The sequence below is a fragment of the Plutella xylostella genome, chromosome 17, assembly GCF_932276165.1.
Source record: "Plutella xylostella chromosome 17, ilPluXylo3.1, whole genome shotgun sequence".
NCBI lineage: Eukaryota > Metazoa > Arthropoda > Insecta > Lepidoptera > Plutellidae > Plutella > Plutella xylostella.
Genome location: NC_063997.1, coordinates 5,139,024 through 5,155,452, shown reverse-complemented (window position 1 = coordinate 5,155,452; position 16,429 = coordinate 5,139,024). Strand labels below are relative to the sequence as shown.

General features: G+C 38.7%; 1 protein-coding gene across 1 annotated transcript in view; it reads left to right on the top strand.

Moving 5' to 3' along the window:
- The window catches only part of LOC119691514, a 29,298-nt gene extending 13,910 nt beyond the window's left edge, over nt 1-15,388 (top strand). The window contains exons 2-6 of the mRNA XM_048626881.1: nt 10,667-10,833; nt 11,104-11,287; nt 12,178-12,317; nt 14,284-14,500; nt 15,138-15,388. Of these exons, the coding sequence (XP_048482838.1) occupies nt 10,667-10,833; nt 11,104-11,287; nt 12,178-12,317; nt 14,284-14,500; nt 15,138-15,226 (797 nt within the window). The 3' untranslated portion in view covers nt 15,227-15,388. The remainder of the gene's footprint in view (nt 1-10,666; nt 10,834-11,103; nt 11,288-12,177; nt 12,318-14,283; nt 14,501-15,137) is intronic.
- The last annotated feature ends 1,041 nt before the right edge of the window (nt 15,389-16,429 follow it).

The window sequence follows — 16,429 nt, the reverse complement described above, 5'->3', positions numbered from 1 at the left end:
ACCAATATGTATCCATGATTATTACCTATATGTATCCATAAGAGGTTGATATTAAGGGTGCTTTTCCACCAGAGATGTGCTATGCTACGATGCTATGGATGCGTTTGATATCCACCAATCATATTATTGGTGCACATAGCTTAGCACTGGTGGAAACGGATTCAACTAAGATATGTTTTTTGTATGGAATGATGCGTGCTATGGATGTGTGCTATGGATGCGTGCTATGGATATGTGCTATGAACGCGTGTGCGCCTCTCCCCTCACCGCGCCGCCGCCCCCGTCGTTTCCCTACTATCGATACATAGCATAGCTCGAGATGCGCATCTTTTTCGCACAGCTACTTTGCGGCGGCGCATCTTCGTAGCGCATCTTCCTCGCACAGCTACCTAGCGTAGTATTGGTGGAAACGGTCACATATTTTCGTAGCGTAGATATCACATCTTCGCAGCATAGCTGCATAGCACATCTCTGGTGGAAAAGCACCCTTAAAGTGACATAACCCATAAAATAAAAAGATGTTTATCTTGCTGCTCGTGTGAGGTAATCCGCATAAGACAGCAAGTGAGAATTCCCAACTTTCCTGCCGCGGCGTGGATCGCTTCATATGATATGAACTGACAACAGTAAGTTGCTAATCCTCTTTGATAAATGTGAGCCTATAATATTTTTGCCTGCAAGGGCTGTAATGATAGCGAAAATATTAGAAGGATATAAGTGAGTGTGTCATTTCCTCATAATTTTGAATGACTAGCTGAATTTCGCGAGCTTCACGTCTTCACCTTTAAGTTTTCCCGTGGAAATTCCGGGATCAAAAGTAGCCTATGTGTTTTTAGCATTAGTGGGATAGCTAAAAATATTTTAAAGCTCTGGAGCCTTTAATAAGGGTAAGTACTTAAAGTCTTACGTTGCACTGTCTCTTTGTAAACTTCGACCGCTTGATACATGCAAAGTGATACATCCGAATGTGTGGTAATGGCTTGTGCAAGATCAGTTTCTACTAAGTGGTAGGAAAGTTTCACCAGAGCCAGTCTCTTGTTACTAATTAACTACCGGGTAGAAAATAGGACTTCTAAAGCTAGCTCAGACGTTTATGTGTACATGTTTAGTGTGGTAAGATTTTCAAGATTCAAGTTCCATCTTATTGGTATTGACTAGCACAACTTTTGGCAATGGATTTTATTCTCAAATACAGTCATACATTATATAAAAGTAAAAAAAACCCTGAAACATGAAAAAAATCTAGAGTCCTAATAAAAAAGTCTGAGTTACCCCTATATAATAATAATATAATATAATGCTCTTTATTTCAAAAAACATTCTTACATTCTTGTTTTACATATATATATAGTAGATCAAGGGTCTTAAACGTTTGAATCAGGGATCAATAATAAAATTATCTCATAAATCTTACTACTCAGACTAAAACATTTTTCTAAGAATTTACATTCAAAAATGTAACTTAAATTTAAAAAAGTAAATAATTTAATTTTCTCTTTAATTTGATACATTTTCTAACTTAATTAGTCCTTAGTAATGACATAACAGGAATATTTCAACTTTCTTAAACAATTTACTAATTAGGTAATTTCCACCCAGGTACCTTTGAAGGCTTTTTTCTGCAAATAATACCCTATTAAGCAATAGTTTATTTTTACTCAAACTCAAACTCAAACTCAAAATTTTTTATTCATCGTACAAATATAAAATTTTCTGATGAACGTCAATTTTTACAAATTACTCTCCGTTCGGATAAGGGGGGGCTCTTTCTGTCTAAGGAGAAGAACGGAGGCAAGAAACTCCTGAGCCATCTTTTCAAAAAAAGACTTAAAACTAGTTGGTATACAATACATATAAGCTTAATAATTATTATTATAATAATATGAGCAGAGCTAACTACTTATCACAGCCATGCATTAACGTCCTCTAAGTAATCATCAATTTTATAATAAGCTTTTTTACTGAGTTTCTCTTTAATGTAACACTTAAACTTATTCTCTGGCATTTGAGCAACTTCTGCTGGAAGCTTATTATAAAATCTAATACAGTACCCTAAAAACGATTTATTAACTTTCGCCAGACGCATCGCTGGAAAAGCCAGCTTATGCTTGTTCCTAGTATTAATGTCATGATTACTGCCAATGGTATCAAAAGTTGAAATATTCTTTCGTACATACATTAAATTGGAAAAAATGAACTGACATGGAACTGTAAGGATGTTAATTTCTTTAAATAGTTCTCTCAATGAATCCCTGGAACCAAGTTTGTATATAGAGCGGATGGCTCTTTTCTGTAATACAAATATAGTTTCAATATCAGCTGCTCTACCCCAAAGCAAAATGCCATACGATAATAAGCTGTGGAAATAACTAAAGTAAACTAATCTGGCGGTTTCAACGTCGGTCAGCTGTCTAATTTTCCGTACAGCAAAAGCTGCGGAGCTCAACCTTCCAGACAATTTTTCAATGTGAGGTCCCCACTGTAACTTTGAATCTATAGTCATCCCAAGAAAGACAGTATCATTAACTAGGTCCAATTTATTCCCATCTAGAATAATGTTAGTATCGCATTGTCTAACATTCGGCAGTGTAAATTTAATACATTTCGTTTTCTTAGAATTCAATAGAAGATTATTAACGGTAAACCAATCGTGTATGTCAGATAGAATTGAATTAATTTCATTAAAATTATTTTCTCTTCTTTTAACTTTAAAAAGCAAAGAAGTATCGTCAGCAAATAAAACTATATTAGTCAATTTTTCAACCATAAAAGGCAAGTCATTAATATAAATGAGGAATAAAAATGGTCCTAGAATAGATCCTTGAGGGACGCCTATTTTTACATGAGCCCCCTGTGATTTAGTATTGTTAATATCGACCCTTTGTTGTCTCTTGTCTAAATATGAAGATATCAAATCTAAAGCCTTTCCTCCTATTCCATAGTATCTAAGTTTCGAAATTAAAGTCTGATGGTCTACACAATCAAACGCCTTCGACAGATCACAGAAGACTCCAATAGCATCGTGATGGTCTTCCCAGGCGTCAAATATGTGCTTAATCAACGCAGTACCGGCATCGGCTGTTGATTTGCCTTTTGTAAAACCATACTGCTGGCTATGAAACAATCGAGCATCATTGAAATGCAAAAGCATCTGACTGAGTATGACCCTCTCAAATATTTTACTCAAAACTGGAAGAACCGAGACAGGCCTGAAATTTGCAGGGTCCTCCATATCCCCACTTTTGAACAGAGGTATAATTTTACTAAATTTCATAAGATCTGGGAACACACCTTCAGCGATACATTTATTAAAGATGTTAGCTAAAATTGGGGCGATTTTATTAATAATAGAAAGAACAAATTTAACTGACATTCCCCACAAGTCTTCAGTTTTCTTCATATTTAATGACTTAAATGTTTTTATAATAGTTAATGTATTAATATATCTGAATTTAAATTCCTTATCGGTTGAAGGTGCGTTCTCCTTCGTCAGGGAGGGAGGTTTATTTTTATGTAATTTTGGAACCTTGCGGAGTTTTTAAAATTAATAAGGCACCATGAGAATATCTTTTTCAATTTTTAATTTCAAGTAGAAAATTCAGAGCAGTCTAGCTCGATGATATAATTCGAACTTTCGATAAAAAAATAACTAACTTACATTACAGCTAGGAAGCTGAAACTTTTATGGTTAAAAGAACAACTTAAGAGGATGACACAAAAATAAAAAATGCTTTAAAAAAGTTATCCAAAAAATAATAAAACATAATTAATCCACTGAGGTCGATTTTCGTAGAAAAATTGGAAAAAAAATCATAACTCCTAAACTACTAAAAATTGCTGAACATACATGGGGGTGATTTGGCTACCCCTTGACCTAAGGAATCAAACATTTTCCTTTGGACGTCACTCGTTGGGCCACCCTGTATAGTATACTCTTTTTGCAACAACCTGGATTGATGAAGTTTTAAGAAACAACTTTCTACACTGGAGGTTGTCTCCGTGCCAGCCAGCTCGGGACGATAAATGTACGAAGACAGTTCTTCATTCGCATCCTCTTTGAATCGTATGTCGTTTCCCAGTTTATAGGCTTATGGCTGGAGGTCAACTTTTACTAGACCCTTGGTAGCCCTTGTGGAAAATAGCTTTTCTACTTTTATTTTGTTACAGAATGTTTGTCCTTCAAATAAATATTTTGTTGCTGTTATGTTATAGGTATATGTTTTTATTTATCACCTTTTTTTAGGTCCAGTTTTGACGTACCGACTTTATATACTTATGTCCTGTAGTATTTTTAATACTATAATATCTAGAATGAAGTTATGTACATAAACAACATAAATTCAAAACGTTTAAAAACCTATACTTAATAGGTATATTAAATTAATGACAGAACGTTCCTCTTAATCGACGTTTAAACAAATCTAACCTAAAAAATTGATGATGTCCTGAAGTCTAAGATCCCACAATGCCTGAAGACCAAGGTGTTTAACCAATGTGTCTTACCCACACTAACATACGGTGCCGAAACATGGACGCTGACCAAGGAAACTGTGCACCGAATCAGAGTTGCACAGAGAGCTATGGAGCGAGCCATGTTAGGCATTTCGCTTAGAGACCGTATTCCCAACGTGGTGATCCGCAAAAGGACCAAAGTGTTCGACGTCGGTATGCGGGTCGCCGAACTAAAATGGGAGTGGGCGGGACACTTGGCTCGTCGGGAGGACGGAAGGTGGACAAAGGCGGTCACAGAATGGTGGCCTAGAGACGGACGAAGAGCGGTTGGCAGACCACCTGCTAGATGGTCCGATGACATCTGCAAGGTTGCAGGGAAGCAGTGGATCAGAGCGGCACAGGACCGGAAGAATTGGCGTACAAATAAGGAGGCCTATACCCAACAGTGGGCGATAGAAGGCTGATGATGATGCTGATGAACCTAAAAAATAGGACCCACGACGGTATCAAAATAATGTGAAAGCGAGACGCAAAGGTCCTAAATACAAGTAAGTATCTTCCTTGACTTGCGTGACGCGTGACTGAAAAACTTCTTCACCGTGTTGAATACCAAAGTTGCGGCCTTTGCCCCGCCAATCGGCTACTTTAAACTCCGCGGGAGGTGGCAGAAGAGCCGGCTTTATCGGGTTGCTACGTGGTTAGAATTTATGGTGTTTTTTCCTAAGGTTTTTTGGCTTATCGTAATACCATAGAATGACAAGTACAGTATGGTAATACCCACGTACATAATAATATGATTCATAGGCATTAGGCAGGAATCATTTTCATTAATCTACTACTTAATCTACTTAATCAGATTTTTTTAAATCACCTTATTGATAGCTCCATCAAAGATTGTTGAATTATCAAAGCGGAGAAAGAGGCGGCAGCATGTTTTGAATGAACCAATGAACCCACACCTTTCTTATTAACTTTCTAATCATTTGGCATTCCGTTACAGTTTAGAGCAACCCAACGATAATATAAGCTATAAACCTAAATATGAAAACTGAAACTTAAAAAATAAACATCCTCCTCGCAAATAGTGGCGACCCGCATCTGTGTGGCTCATCCAATCATCCAACACTCGTTACATCTATCCATATCCATCCACAGGCTGTGTGTTCATATCGGTGCCATACTCCGGCTGCAATGTAATAACAGCATTGTTCAGCTGTATCCGTAGCTGACTATGTAGACAATATTGCTGACGCTACTCGCTCCACATCTGCGAAATATCAGCTCGATAAACAACTGCGAGCATTGATGCGCGTGACTTTTATGGGGACTGTAACATTTTGTAAGTTATTAAAGAAGGATATAGTGCGATGGTGGGTTCTGGCTCTGGGGTACTATGCTAGCCTAAAGCCTACAGTATGTCCAATTTTGTTAATAGTCTGGAACATTTCTTGAAATTATTCTCTTACCTGATTTGGGTGCCCAAAATATGTAGCAGTGCTAGTGTATTAACACGATTTAATAATAGTCTAAATTTCTAAATATAAATGTTTAATATGGATAAGACACAAAAATAAATAAACCACGTACCTACTTATACTAGATTTAATTAAGAAAATTAAAACATTAAATTGTAATTGTAGTCAGCATAGAAAGAGTACTTCAGAAAACAAACTTCTAACTGAAGTAATTAAAAAATATTCCTAAGTTACGTCTCATTTTATGAAACAATTATAATTATAAGATACACAATTAACGTTGGGCACAAACTTTTAAAATAAGGAGACAAAGTTGTCTCACAACGCAACGCTGGATCAAAACTTAAACGGAGAATTAATTAACTACCAGCAAAAGCGCCTTGTCCTGGTAAAGCTAATACTTGCTTTACAAGGTTCTTGGAACCGCCTGTTTCATGATTTCCTCGGACCAATTACGCTACAGTTAAATATCTAAATGTTAACAAACAGACAGACAGAAGTTTTGAAAGGATACTCGCAATGAAAATAAGATCATCCAATAACATCATGAACTACTTAGTAATATACTTAATTACTGTTTCTACAAAACTTTGGCTGATTTCGGTCAATCGTACCGATAGATCTAAACTTATGTAGTGTAGACAATCTGAAATAAAATTACCTTTTAAAATGAGAAATCAAGGAGCTATAAGTTTGTAATGATGTGTGCGAATCATGTTGACGGTAGTGGATCACGGATAGATCGTGTGTCTTTTAACAAGATTGCTTTTGTAAAAGTTCAGAAATTCGTCGTGAAAAAGGATGCAATTTATACAACAAGACAGAATCTCGTTTCAGACAGATCGGATCAGCTGTGCGCTGCGCACACAACGTACGGTCTGCCAGCTCGCATTGCTCAAGGGCCCGGTTTAACGGTAATACGACTCAACATCGCAGAAACATAAGCTTTCTGTGAAAACTTTTCACGGGTAAGTCGCTAATCTGGACGGAATGGTTGCTGTCGCGATCGCGAGACTCGTTAAAAACAACCACTGTAAAATTTTGTGTGTATATGGTATTTTTTTCAATTATAGGTATTATTAACAAGGGGTTGCGCTAAAATCACATATCGACAGATTCTTCCGGCCAACAGCTTGCAACAGTATACTATTATAGACTTGAAGAAGATGGTAAAAAGGTTAAGTAGGTATCTGAAAAAAAAGTTAACAGTTTTACTTTTCTAACAAACCAATCGATCTTTCATAAAAGTAAGTTTCCAAGCATAAACATTTCTAAAGGATTTCTGTTTTCATTTGAAGCGCACATTACACTTGTTCCATTCAGCGTCATCTCATTTTATCAATTGTAAAAGTTGTAAAACTTAATCCACTTAAGGCCCCCAGGGGAAGGTACTTCTGCGCATGACGGCTGAGCGTACCCTTTGCCTCAAGGGTACATTTGGTACATTCGGCAGTCAGCTTCCAGACTTCGGGGAGAGAGGGCTCTGACCTCTGTTGGTGAAAATGAAATACGATATCGTTCGGTGGATTGCAATCGGTTATTTAACTTTAAAGTGGGCTTAAGTTGTGAAAGTTTGGTGTTTTAAAATGAAGAACTTAAACTTGTTGACACTATTTAGTGGAATCAGTCTGTAAAGTGAAATTGTGTTTATGAGAGGAAATGTGACATTAATTTTAATTTAGAAATAATTAATGGTGCTTTTGTGTGTGAAAATGAAATATTTAAACATTTTGATGTTTTTTGGTAAGTATATATATACCTCTATTCGATTACGATAGAATAGAATTAAAAGTTGGGTTCGATTGTCGTTGAAATACTGAGATAAATAATGAGAAAATTAATAATTAGGCAAATGAATGATCCCACAAAAGCACAATACCATATAGTTCGCACTGTAAAAAAGTTATCAGAAAGTCTTGGTATGTTTCTAAGCCTACATCTAAATCTATGAGCCCTGATTTTAAAGAAAAGTTCGAAAAATTACTACAACAGTACTTCGTAGCGCAAATTTCGTAGCTCGTAGTTCGTAGCACGTAATTCGTAGCGCATAGTTCGTAGCACATAAAGCGTAGCAACGTTATTTCGCTAAAAATCTCATAGGCGTGCAAAACACTCAAATTTGACGAGTCGGCTGCAAGGAAATAATTTCAAAGATTGAAAAGTTTTTTTAGTTAAAACACAATTAAAACCTATGTGACGAATTGTCTAAGATTTTCTTCGTAGGGGTGTAGGTACCTAGAATTTGGCTCACTCTGATGGGACCTTTGTGCATATACTCAAGGTTAGACCTTTTTTCTACCACGTTAGTCCACTTTATATGTATTGGTGCTGTTGGTGGGATCACATCTATAGATTTGCTAAATCTAGTTATGCAAGTTTTCCCAGTTACTTCACACTTTTCATACTTAAATTCCTTACTCATTGGAACATGTGGGGCGGGATCTGGACCCATATCTTTAGCATGAGAAGCTTATCAGCTTATCTAATTGAACTACCACTCGCTCCGTGTTTTAGTTTAACTTTCTTTTTCTTTAATTCGTATTTTTTCGCCAAATGATGCCCAGACTTTAGTTTGGCATACTTCCCAGTTTGTTGCCCATTTTGCAGTCACAGTTCGTCTTTTACGATTATTTTTACCGCTTTAGTATTCAAACTACTTCGAATGCGAGGAGTGAATGGGTGCGGAAGAGATCTCGTGTGCAGTCACCGATAGGATCAGTGTCGTTGCTTTTTTTTCTTTTGTTAAGCATAATATGCACCGAGATAAAAATGAACTTTTGCGACAGCATGGAAACTATTAATTGGCTCAGGATTTGTTTTTTATCTACTGAAAATCAAACATTTTATTGGTAATACAAACTAAGTTTCTAGGCTTAATTATAGACCAGGACCTAAATATAGAATAGATATTAACAATCTTCGTCATTCTGTGTAGAACATCGTCATCGTCAGCGTAACATGCTTCGTCAAAGTAAAAAGTAAAATTAAATTAATCTAATAATCCGCCACGAGTCATACCTGGCCCAAAAGTACCCATAATGCTTGCAGCGTTACCTCTTTGAATAGCAAGAGAGAGCCTTTGAGCCAAGTACGACCCGGAGCGACGATCATGTCCTCGCGAGGCAATACGGCGGCCTAGATCCCTTATGAGGGCTTTAGCTTCACCACCCCAAACTCCGCTCGTCTCCACTGCTACAGGGACAAACAAGTAACGGTTTTTTAAATCCGTATACTTTTGGTGCTTTAATCTAGCGGCATTCTCAGCCGCCGAGCCCGCTACTCTTGCCGTTCCTGCTAAATGTGAAGCTGCAAACGTGCTAACACATGTGGCATCCCACAACAAGCTTCTGCCACGCTCCCAGGGGACCAGCGTTAGTCCATCCGGACGCTTCCCATCAGTGCGACTCAAACCTGGTGGTTCCAGGACGCACGAGATATTCGCCATGACCATTGCCCTCTTAATCAAGTCATTTAGCGCATGATGTCTTGGAAATCTACCAGCGCACTTTGGACAACTTAGACCATGATGACCCCTTGAGGGTTCTACCTTTTTTAGCATAAGATTTATTTGCCTAATCTCGTATTGCATAGTAACGTTTCGTCAAAGTCTCGTTACGCCGAAAATCGTATGGCATAAATCTCGTTTAGTAAAAAGTTATTTCGCATAACATTGTTTAGCCTAATAATGGTATGGCCAAATCTTGAATAGCCTAATAATGCTATGACATAGGTTTATACAACAAAGTAATAATATTCGTTTGGCTTTAACTTTGACGGAGCGTCTCCCTACATAGCGCAAACTGGTGCCTTGTATTGTTTCCGCTGTTTGGAAAACGCTCCGCTCCGCTTCGCTGCGCTCCGCTTTGGTTTTGATGAACATGTGCACCTAACACGCTCCTCCTCGCTTTGCTCGTCGTCGCACCTATTTTTAGGTTTCGATCTCATGGGGTTTGTAATAATTATATTGGTCGTTAACTTTCGATTTTTTGATCATACAATATCGTGATTTTCGGGATGTAGGAGAAAAATACCACAATTTGTATATTTACTACATACTTAATATATTATTTATTAAGATAACATTAGGAGAAACAAGATTATACATAGGTATAGACGAACATAAATTTGAGCAAACGAAACTTAGGTGTTCAAAGATTGTGCCTAAAGAGTTTTAGACGAAACGAGCCTTATGCCACATAAGTCTTGGCAAAGTGATGGTTCGGCCAAAAAAGTTTAGACCATACGAGTTATGCGAAATGAGTTTTGGTCAATAAAGATTATGCGAGATGAGCGGAACCCCCCCTTGAGTCTACCAGTGCACCGCAAATACAATGATGCTGCTCACATATGTCGCAGCCGAGCCTTAATGTTACTGGTTTTGTATATAGGTTACTGTATATAGTCGCCTACGCAGATATCTGAATCCGCTCCACGTTTTCACTTTGTGAACCCAGCTGTCAAATTTTATCTGATGGAGTACGATGATAATAACCTTCTCACCGTGATCTGATGATGGCTACCTTATTGTCAGCTGGTGGATTTCAGCGGGTGTAGTTTAAGGTACTATTCCGTGTATGGCTTACGACAGTTACGACGCGACAGCCTTGCGCGGCCTACGGCTGCACTACACAGAATTAGGCATAATACCTAAGCCGTCGCCCGTGGAGCACAGTCGCGATACGCGATCAACGGAATTGCACCTTCATAGACAAATTGATGATAGTACCCTTTGTTCCCAGCGCTGTCATCAGCGTACGAGATCTCGGAGCTGCGCGTGCCGCTGCTGGCGGACCCGCGGCGCGCGGCCGAGCTCAGCTGCCACTTCAACATGGACCAGCACCGCCTGCACTCCGTCAAGTGGTACCGCGACATGGACGAGATCTTCCGCTACAACCCACAACAGACGGTAAGTTATGGGATGTCGACGCTGACGAGGCAAAATGTCTTAAGCACTATTTTAATTTTAAAATCTATCGAATAAAGCGTAAAAAATATCAGCGTTGCTTCAGGTAGACAAGTGTGAATTTGTGATAGCCCGAAACTTTACTTCTCCTTGCAATTATTATACACTCGCGGGCAATGAAAAGTTATATTGTAACGGCAATGACAGGTGGAAGTTTTTCATTTCTCCCTAGTATATTCAGATTATTTTATTTACTCTTTTATTTGGTGGCAGCCACCAATCCGTCTGTTCAACGTGACTGGAGTCATGGTGCTGAACGGCTCGTGCGAGTCCTCGCGCTGTGAGGTGGCGGTGCGGCCGGCACCGGTGGCGGCGCGCGCGCTCTACACCTGCGAGACCTCAACAGAGGGACCCAAGTTCCTCATCGCCAGGGAGACTAAGCTCATGACTGTCGCTGGTAAGCATCATAAATAATGACGCTGGAAGGTTATATAATCACATGATTTCAATAAATCAATAATGAAATCATGGTGCATTTTGTCAAAAAAGCGGCTTATGACATTATTCCATTCCAGCGTTGATTATTTAATACTGACGAACGGGCGGTATTGGTCTATGACTATTTGGCCATGCTATGATTTAATAATTGGGTTATGATCTATTTGCTCTAGAGTGCTGCTGTTTCTCATAATATGATGAGGGTATCGGCTATATTACGAGTATGTTGCCGGGTCTTGGATGCTAAGTGTATGAGGCATGTCTAACTTTTATTGGAAATGTTTTTGGCTTGCGAAGTACCTTTATGCGAGTGAAATGTTGGGAATCCCGCTAACGGCGTATCGCTCCTGATATTAAAATTCCAAGAATATAAACATACACGTCTGCGATATTAAATTGAAATACTTTGTGTTTACCGCATTTATTTGTCTTACCATGTAGCCAGGAGGTATGACATACACGAAAGGAAACACTCTGTTGTTATTTTTCCTTAATATTAAATTTTGCTTCGAGACTGTTTATATGGTGGCAACTCAGCCTCTTTACATAAATAAAGGTCTTTCATAGTGAATCGGTTTTGTCAAATCTTTTTTAAACTTTTCAGCAAGATATTTTGTGTGGAAAGGTTTTTTACAATTCTTTCTACTCGGCGTTATTAGTACCTTTTACAACAAGCACTATTCCTTCTATTACCACCACTCCTACTACTAGTCCACCAACCCGCACTGGGCCAGCGTGGTGCACTATGCCCTAACCTAAAACTTCCTTTATTGAAAGGAAACCCGTGCCCCAGCAATTTGGACGTGATGGGTCGTGATGATGATGATTACTAGAACCCTTTTTCACCAGCGATGCCGACCCTGGACCCGGTGATCTCGGGCGCCCCGGGCGCGGCGCGCGCCGGCGAGCAGCTGCTGCTGAACTGCAGCGCCGACTACTCGCTGCCGCCCGCCGACATCCGCTGGTACATCGACGAACAGCTGCAAAAGGTATGTTCCAACTATACAGGTTGATAATGTATAAGTGACGTTTCCGTTGCCAGGCCGATGGAGCTGAACTGCAGAGTCATTTTCATTGTGATTAACTCTAGAATCGCGGAAGTCACTGACAAATTTTCAGCCTGTACCTATAATATGTATTTTTTCTTTTACTTATAGTTGAAAATCATCCCATAGTTTCCGTCTTGGAGACAGCTTTAATATTGTAATGTTTGTTGGAGACTGCACACGCTACCTATAACTACAAGTGTAGTTTAAACTGAACATCTAATTATGCGTCCTATGCATCATACACATAATACAAGATATTTACTATAAAAATGTACCATAAGTTATAGTACACATTAGATGTGACTAATATTATTGGAGTTTGCTATGGATCTGCTGTAGATATACATATTGCTTTAGGATCAACCAAATTGTCAATGTAACTTCTACAAGGGGCAATTACATGAATGGATAACTACGTATAATTGTTATGAGCAATTATTACAGGCTAGATTTAGTAACCAATTTATAATTATGGACCGCAGGTACTTATTATTTATTGTACTCGTATATTCATTACTTATGTATGACTGGTCTATAAAAATGCAAATGAACATATCGGAATATTCCGATAACGTGGATTCAAACGAGACAACGGGGAGCAATCGAAACAAAAAGTAATATCAAATACGAAATGCTAAAGCGATTGGATCGGCTCAATTAAAATTTATAACTAGGTAAAATTTATATTATGGTTTAATTCAGTGACATAAGAATTATCCTGTATAATTTTAAAATTACCCTATGTTGTAGAGAGTAAAAGTTGTTTAGATTGACCCTCTGAGTCACCCCCTTTCGGCTTAGTATACCATTTTTGCAACACCCTGTATAATTTTATCAACTGAACAATTCATTTACAAAGATGAGATCAATCTTAAGGATGTCGTTTAAACTTTATGAGAAACGCTTTAGTGTTTTTCTTGCAACAAAATTAACAACGTGCTTACATTGCTTAATTAATTTTACGATTGCACGTTGAACTACATGGCTTTTGATAGAAGTGTACTCAAACCATCATTTTACATATAAAGCTTTTTTGTGAGTAAGCGCCTTCCAAAGGAAAAGATATTAATCATTAATTCATGTTTTTTTTTTCGCTCTCTGAATAATGGCTTATAATCGGGTTACAAAATATTATACATAGGTAGGTACCAATTAATAGTACCTACCCATGAGAGTGCTTATAAATAATAATATATTATGTTTATCCTGCCGGTACCAAATTTTGCTAAACATAAATCAGTTGCCCCATTATAGCTCCATAACTCACAAGCCCCCGGCACAGTTCACTTTAGTGCAGTTTAAAACGTTACAAGGTAGTGAATAAATTGTAACAATTAACTTGTGGCATCATTTTTAATGGTAGTTATTATAAAATGTATAGACCAATGAATATACTTACTGCAACACTAATTTAACTAACCACAACCGGCCTACGGAAACAGCCTTTGTTCCTCAGCCCCATGCAGTTTAATGTAGGCTAAATGAATACTACTATGACTCTTCACTTATATCTAGTTACTAGTTGTTATTCTGTGCCAGTATTTTCTTTCGCTCTCTCATAACTTGTAGGCCTTGTAGCAACTATGGTATAAATGAAAGGACCAACAATACACCTCGGTTACTGGCTATCAAATGTTGGTTACATGAGACATGCTACAACTATTTCATTGTAGAATAACTGTTAGGTCAACATGGCGCGGTACTTTCAACAGACTGTACTGCGGGATACCATCACTATTGGTTTGACCATAGACTTAAGGATACACGCTCCAGTCGACTACCGCGCCAGTTCTGTCGTAGTACTGCTATCGTGTACATTGTCGACTACAATAATTGATTTCAAGCCAGCACAGTACAATTTACACGATAGCAGTACTACGATACTAATATAACTATGTATTGACAGCCGGATCCTTGGGATCAGACCGTCGTCAGCGCACCCATTGAGGGCGGTCTCCGGGCGTCGTGGCGCGCGCTGCGTCTATCGGCGGCGGCGGCGCGCGGCGCGCTGCGCGTGCGCTGCGAGGCCGAGCTGCCGCTGCAGCCGCCCGTGCGCCGCGACGCCACCGCCAACATACTAGTACACACCGGGACGCACCCAGACAAATATGTTTCTAACTCAGGTATGTTCAAGCGCTAAATCAATAGCTGCTCGGCTGTCACCGCTCTGCTTAAAAGAGATTTATATGACATACCGTCCGAATCTCAGTACAAGCTTGCTTGTGTTGGTGTCCACCAACCCTCACTAGGTCAGCGTGGGAGACAATAGGCATACAACCTTTCTTCTTCTTCATTGGAATGAGACCCGTGCCCCAGGAGTGGGGACGTAATGGATCGTGATGAACCGTCCGATGCAGGCGGTCTTGCGGCGTCGGGGGATTGTCCCCTCGTGAGGTGCATCGTGAAAATTCTCAGTTTTGTATACGGGCCCTTACAACCATCAGCTTCTCCACCAGCCCGTTATCATCCACTAGACATAGGCCTCTAGTGAGAAGCTTCAGAGCACTTTGTCCTCGGCCGCCAAGGTCCGGTCCTCAGCGGGTTGTCCCACGCTATGATTTCCTGTTCGCGTTCACAGAATTTTTGGTATATCTCAAATCTGTTGGTTTCTTCGGTTTTTGAAAGTAAAAATAGCATCATGATCACTGTTTATCCTCCACTGTAAGATATAGACCCCCTTATAATCACCCCAACTTTTCATTTCCTGCCGCAAATGGTTTATTTTTTAATGGCTTTCTGTAAGATTAACTTTTGTTTCAGGAAACAAGGCAACGCTGAGAGGAGTTTTGCTCGTATTTACTTTAAATTGGACTTATCAAGCAACCTGTAAGATTATTAGGTCATTATGAGGTCAATTAATAGTAGCGGGCGGTGATATAATAATATAATGTAGATAGTTCAAAATTTCTGTATTAATTTGAGATTCCATGAGATCATTAAGTATGATTAAAATTAACATAATATTATCAGTGGCTGTGTTTTAATTTAGTAAGATTAAATAAATAAATGATAAAGCAGGATGTTTGTTTAAATTTATGAAGTACTTAATCAAGTCGTGTTAAAACTTTGTTAAAATTATTAAAACAATTTCAAAAAACTATTTTTACCATTTAGAAATAAAGTACACCTACTGTCACTGTTCAGTTATATTCCAGGCAATAATTGCACTACGGGCCACAAAGGGAATTAGGTTTATTACAGGGAAATATATCCCAAGGGCTCTCGCTAATAAAGCTACCATCTCCCGGCTGATATTAACCGTACTTCTAAAACAAATGATCCGCATTTCCGCTTGAGACGTGCCAAAATAGCTAAATTAATTCGTGAAAATTTGCCGTTCATATAAAAGCCACAGCCCCCACTGGCCTGGCGGGCCTCCAGACTGTCAGCAAGACTCATGGCCATATATTTCTACGACAGGATTTTAATGTGGCCAAGTAATTTTCGTTTAACAATAAATCCTGGCCATATTTATTTAATCTCGAAAGATCTACAAATAAGCTACTTTCACGAAAAGAAATGTTCCGCAGGCATAGGCCTGCGGAGATCAAACTGTAGCTGAAATTGTAGACAACACTGCATGATTCCTATTTCTTTTTAAATTGAGGTTTTGAATTCATCATGTTTGTTGAATATTGTTTTGCTAATATAATTGGCAAGAGGTGGCCGCGAAAATTTGTAAGTACAGAAAAATGACCCCTATTTTAAAGTGAAATTATTACTGACGGGCACAAGTTTCTTTTGCACACTCGTACATAATTTCTTTAAATTTTCAAAATTACTTTCAAACTGTGCTAACTTTATACTTTAAAGGGATTTGTGAGGTGATATCCCACCGTTCTCTCGGGTCCACACGAGTAAAGATAACACTTTGTATGTTATGTGTATGTATGTATGTATGTGCTTAGACCAACGGGGATGGGGGATAAAGATAGCTATTTCAGGCTTATACCTGAATGTCTGCACTCTGCTGTGCCACTAAATGTTAGCCTACTAAGCAAAGGTTATCCAAGCTTAGCTTTCGTCTTATATGTGGTAACCTTAATCTGTTT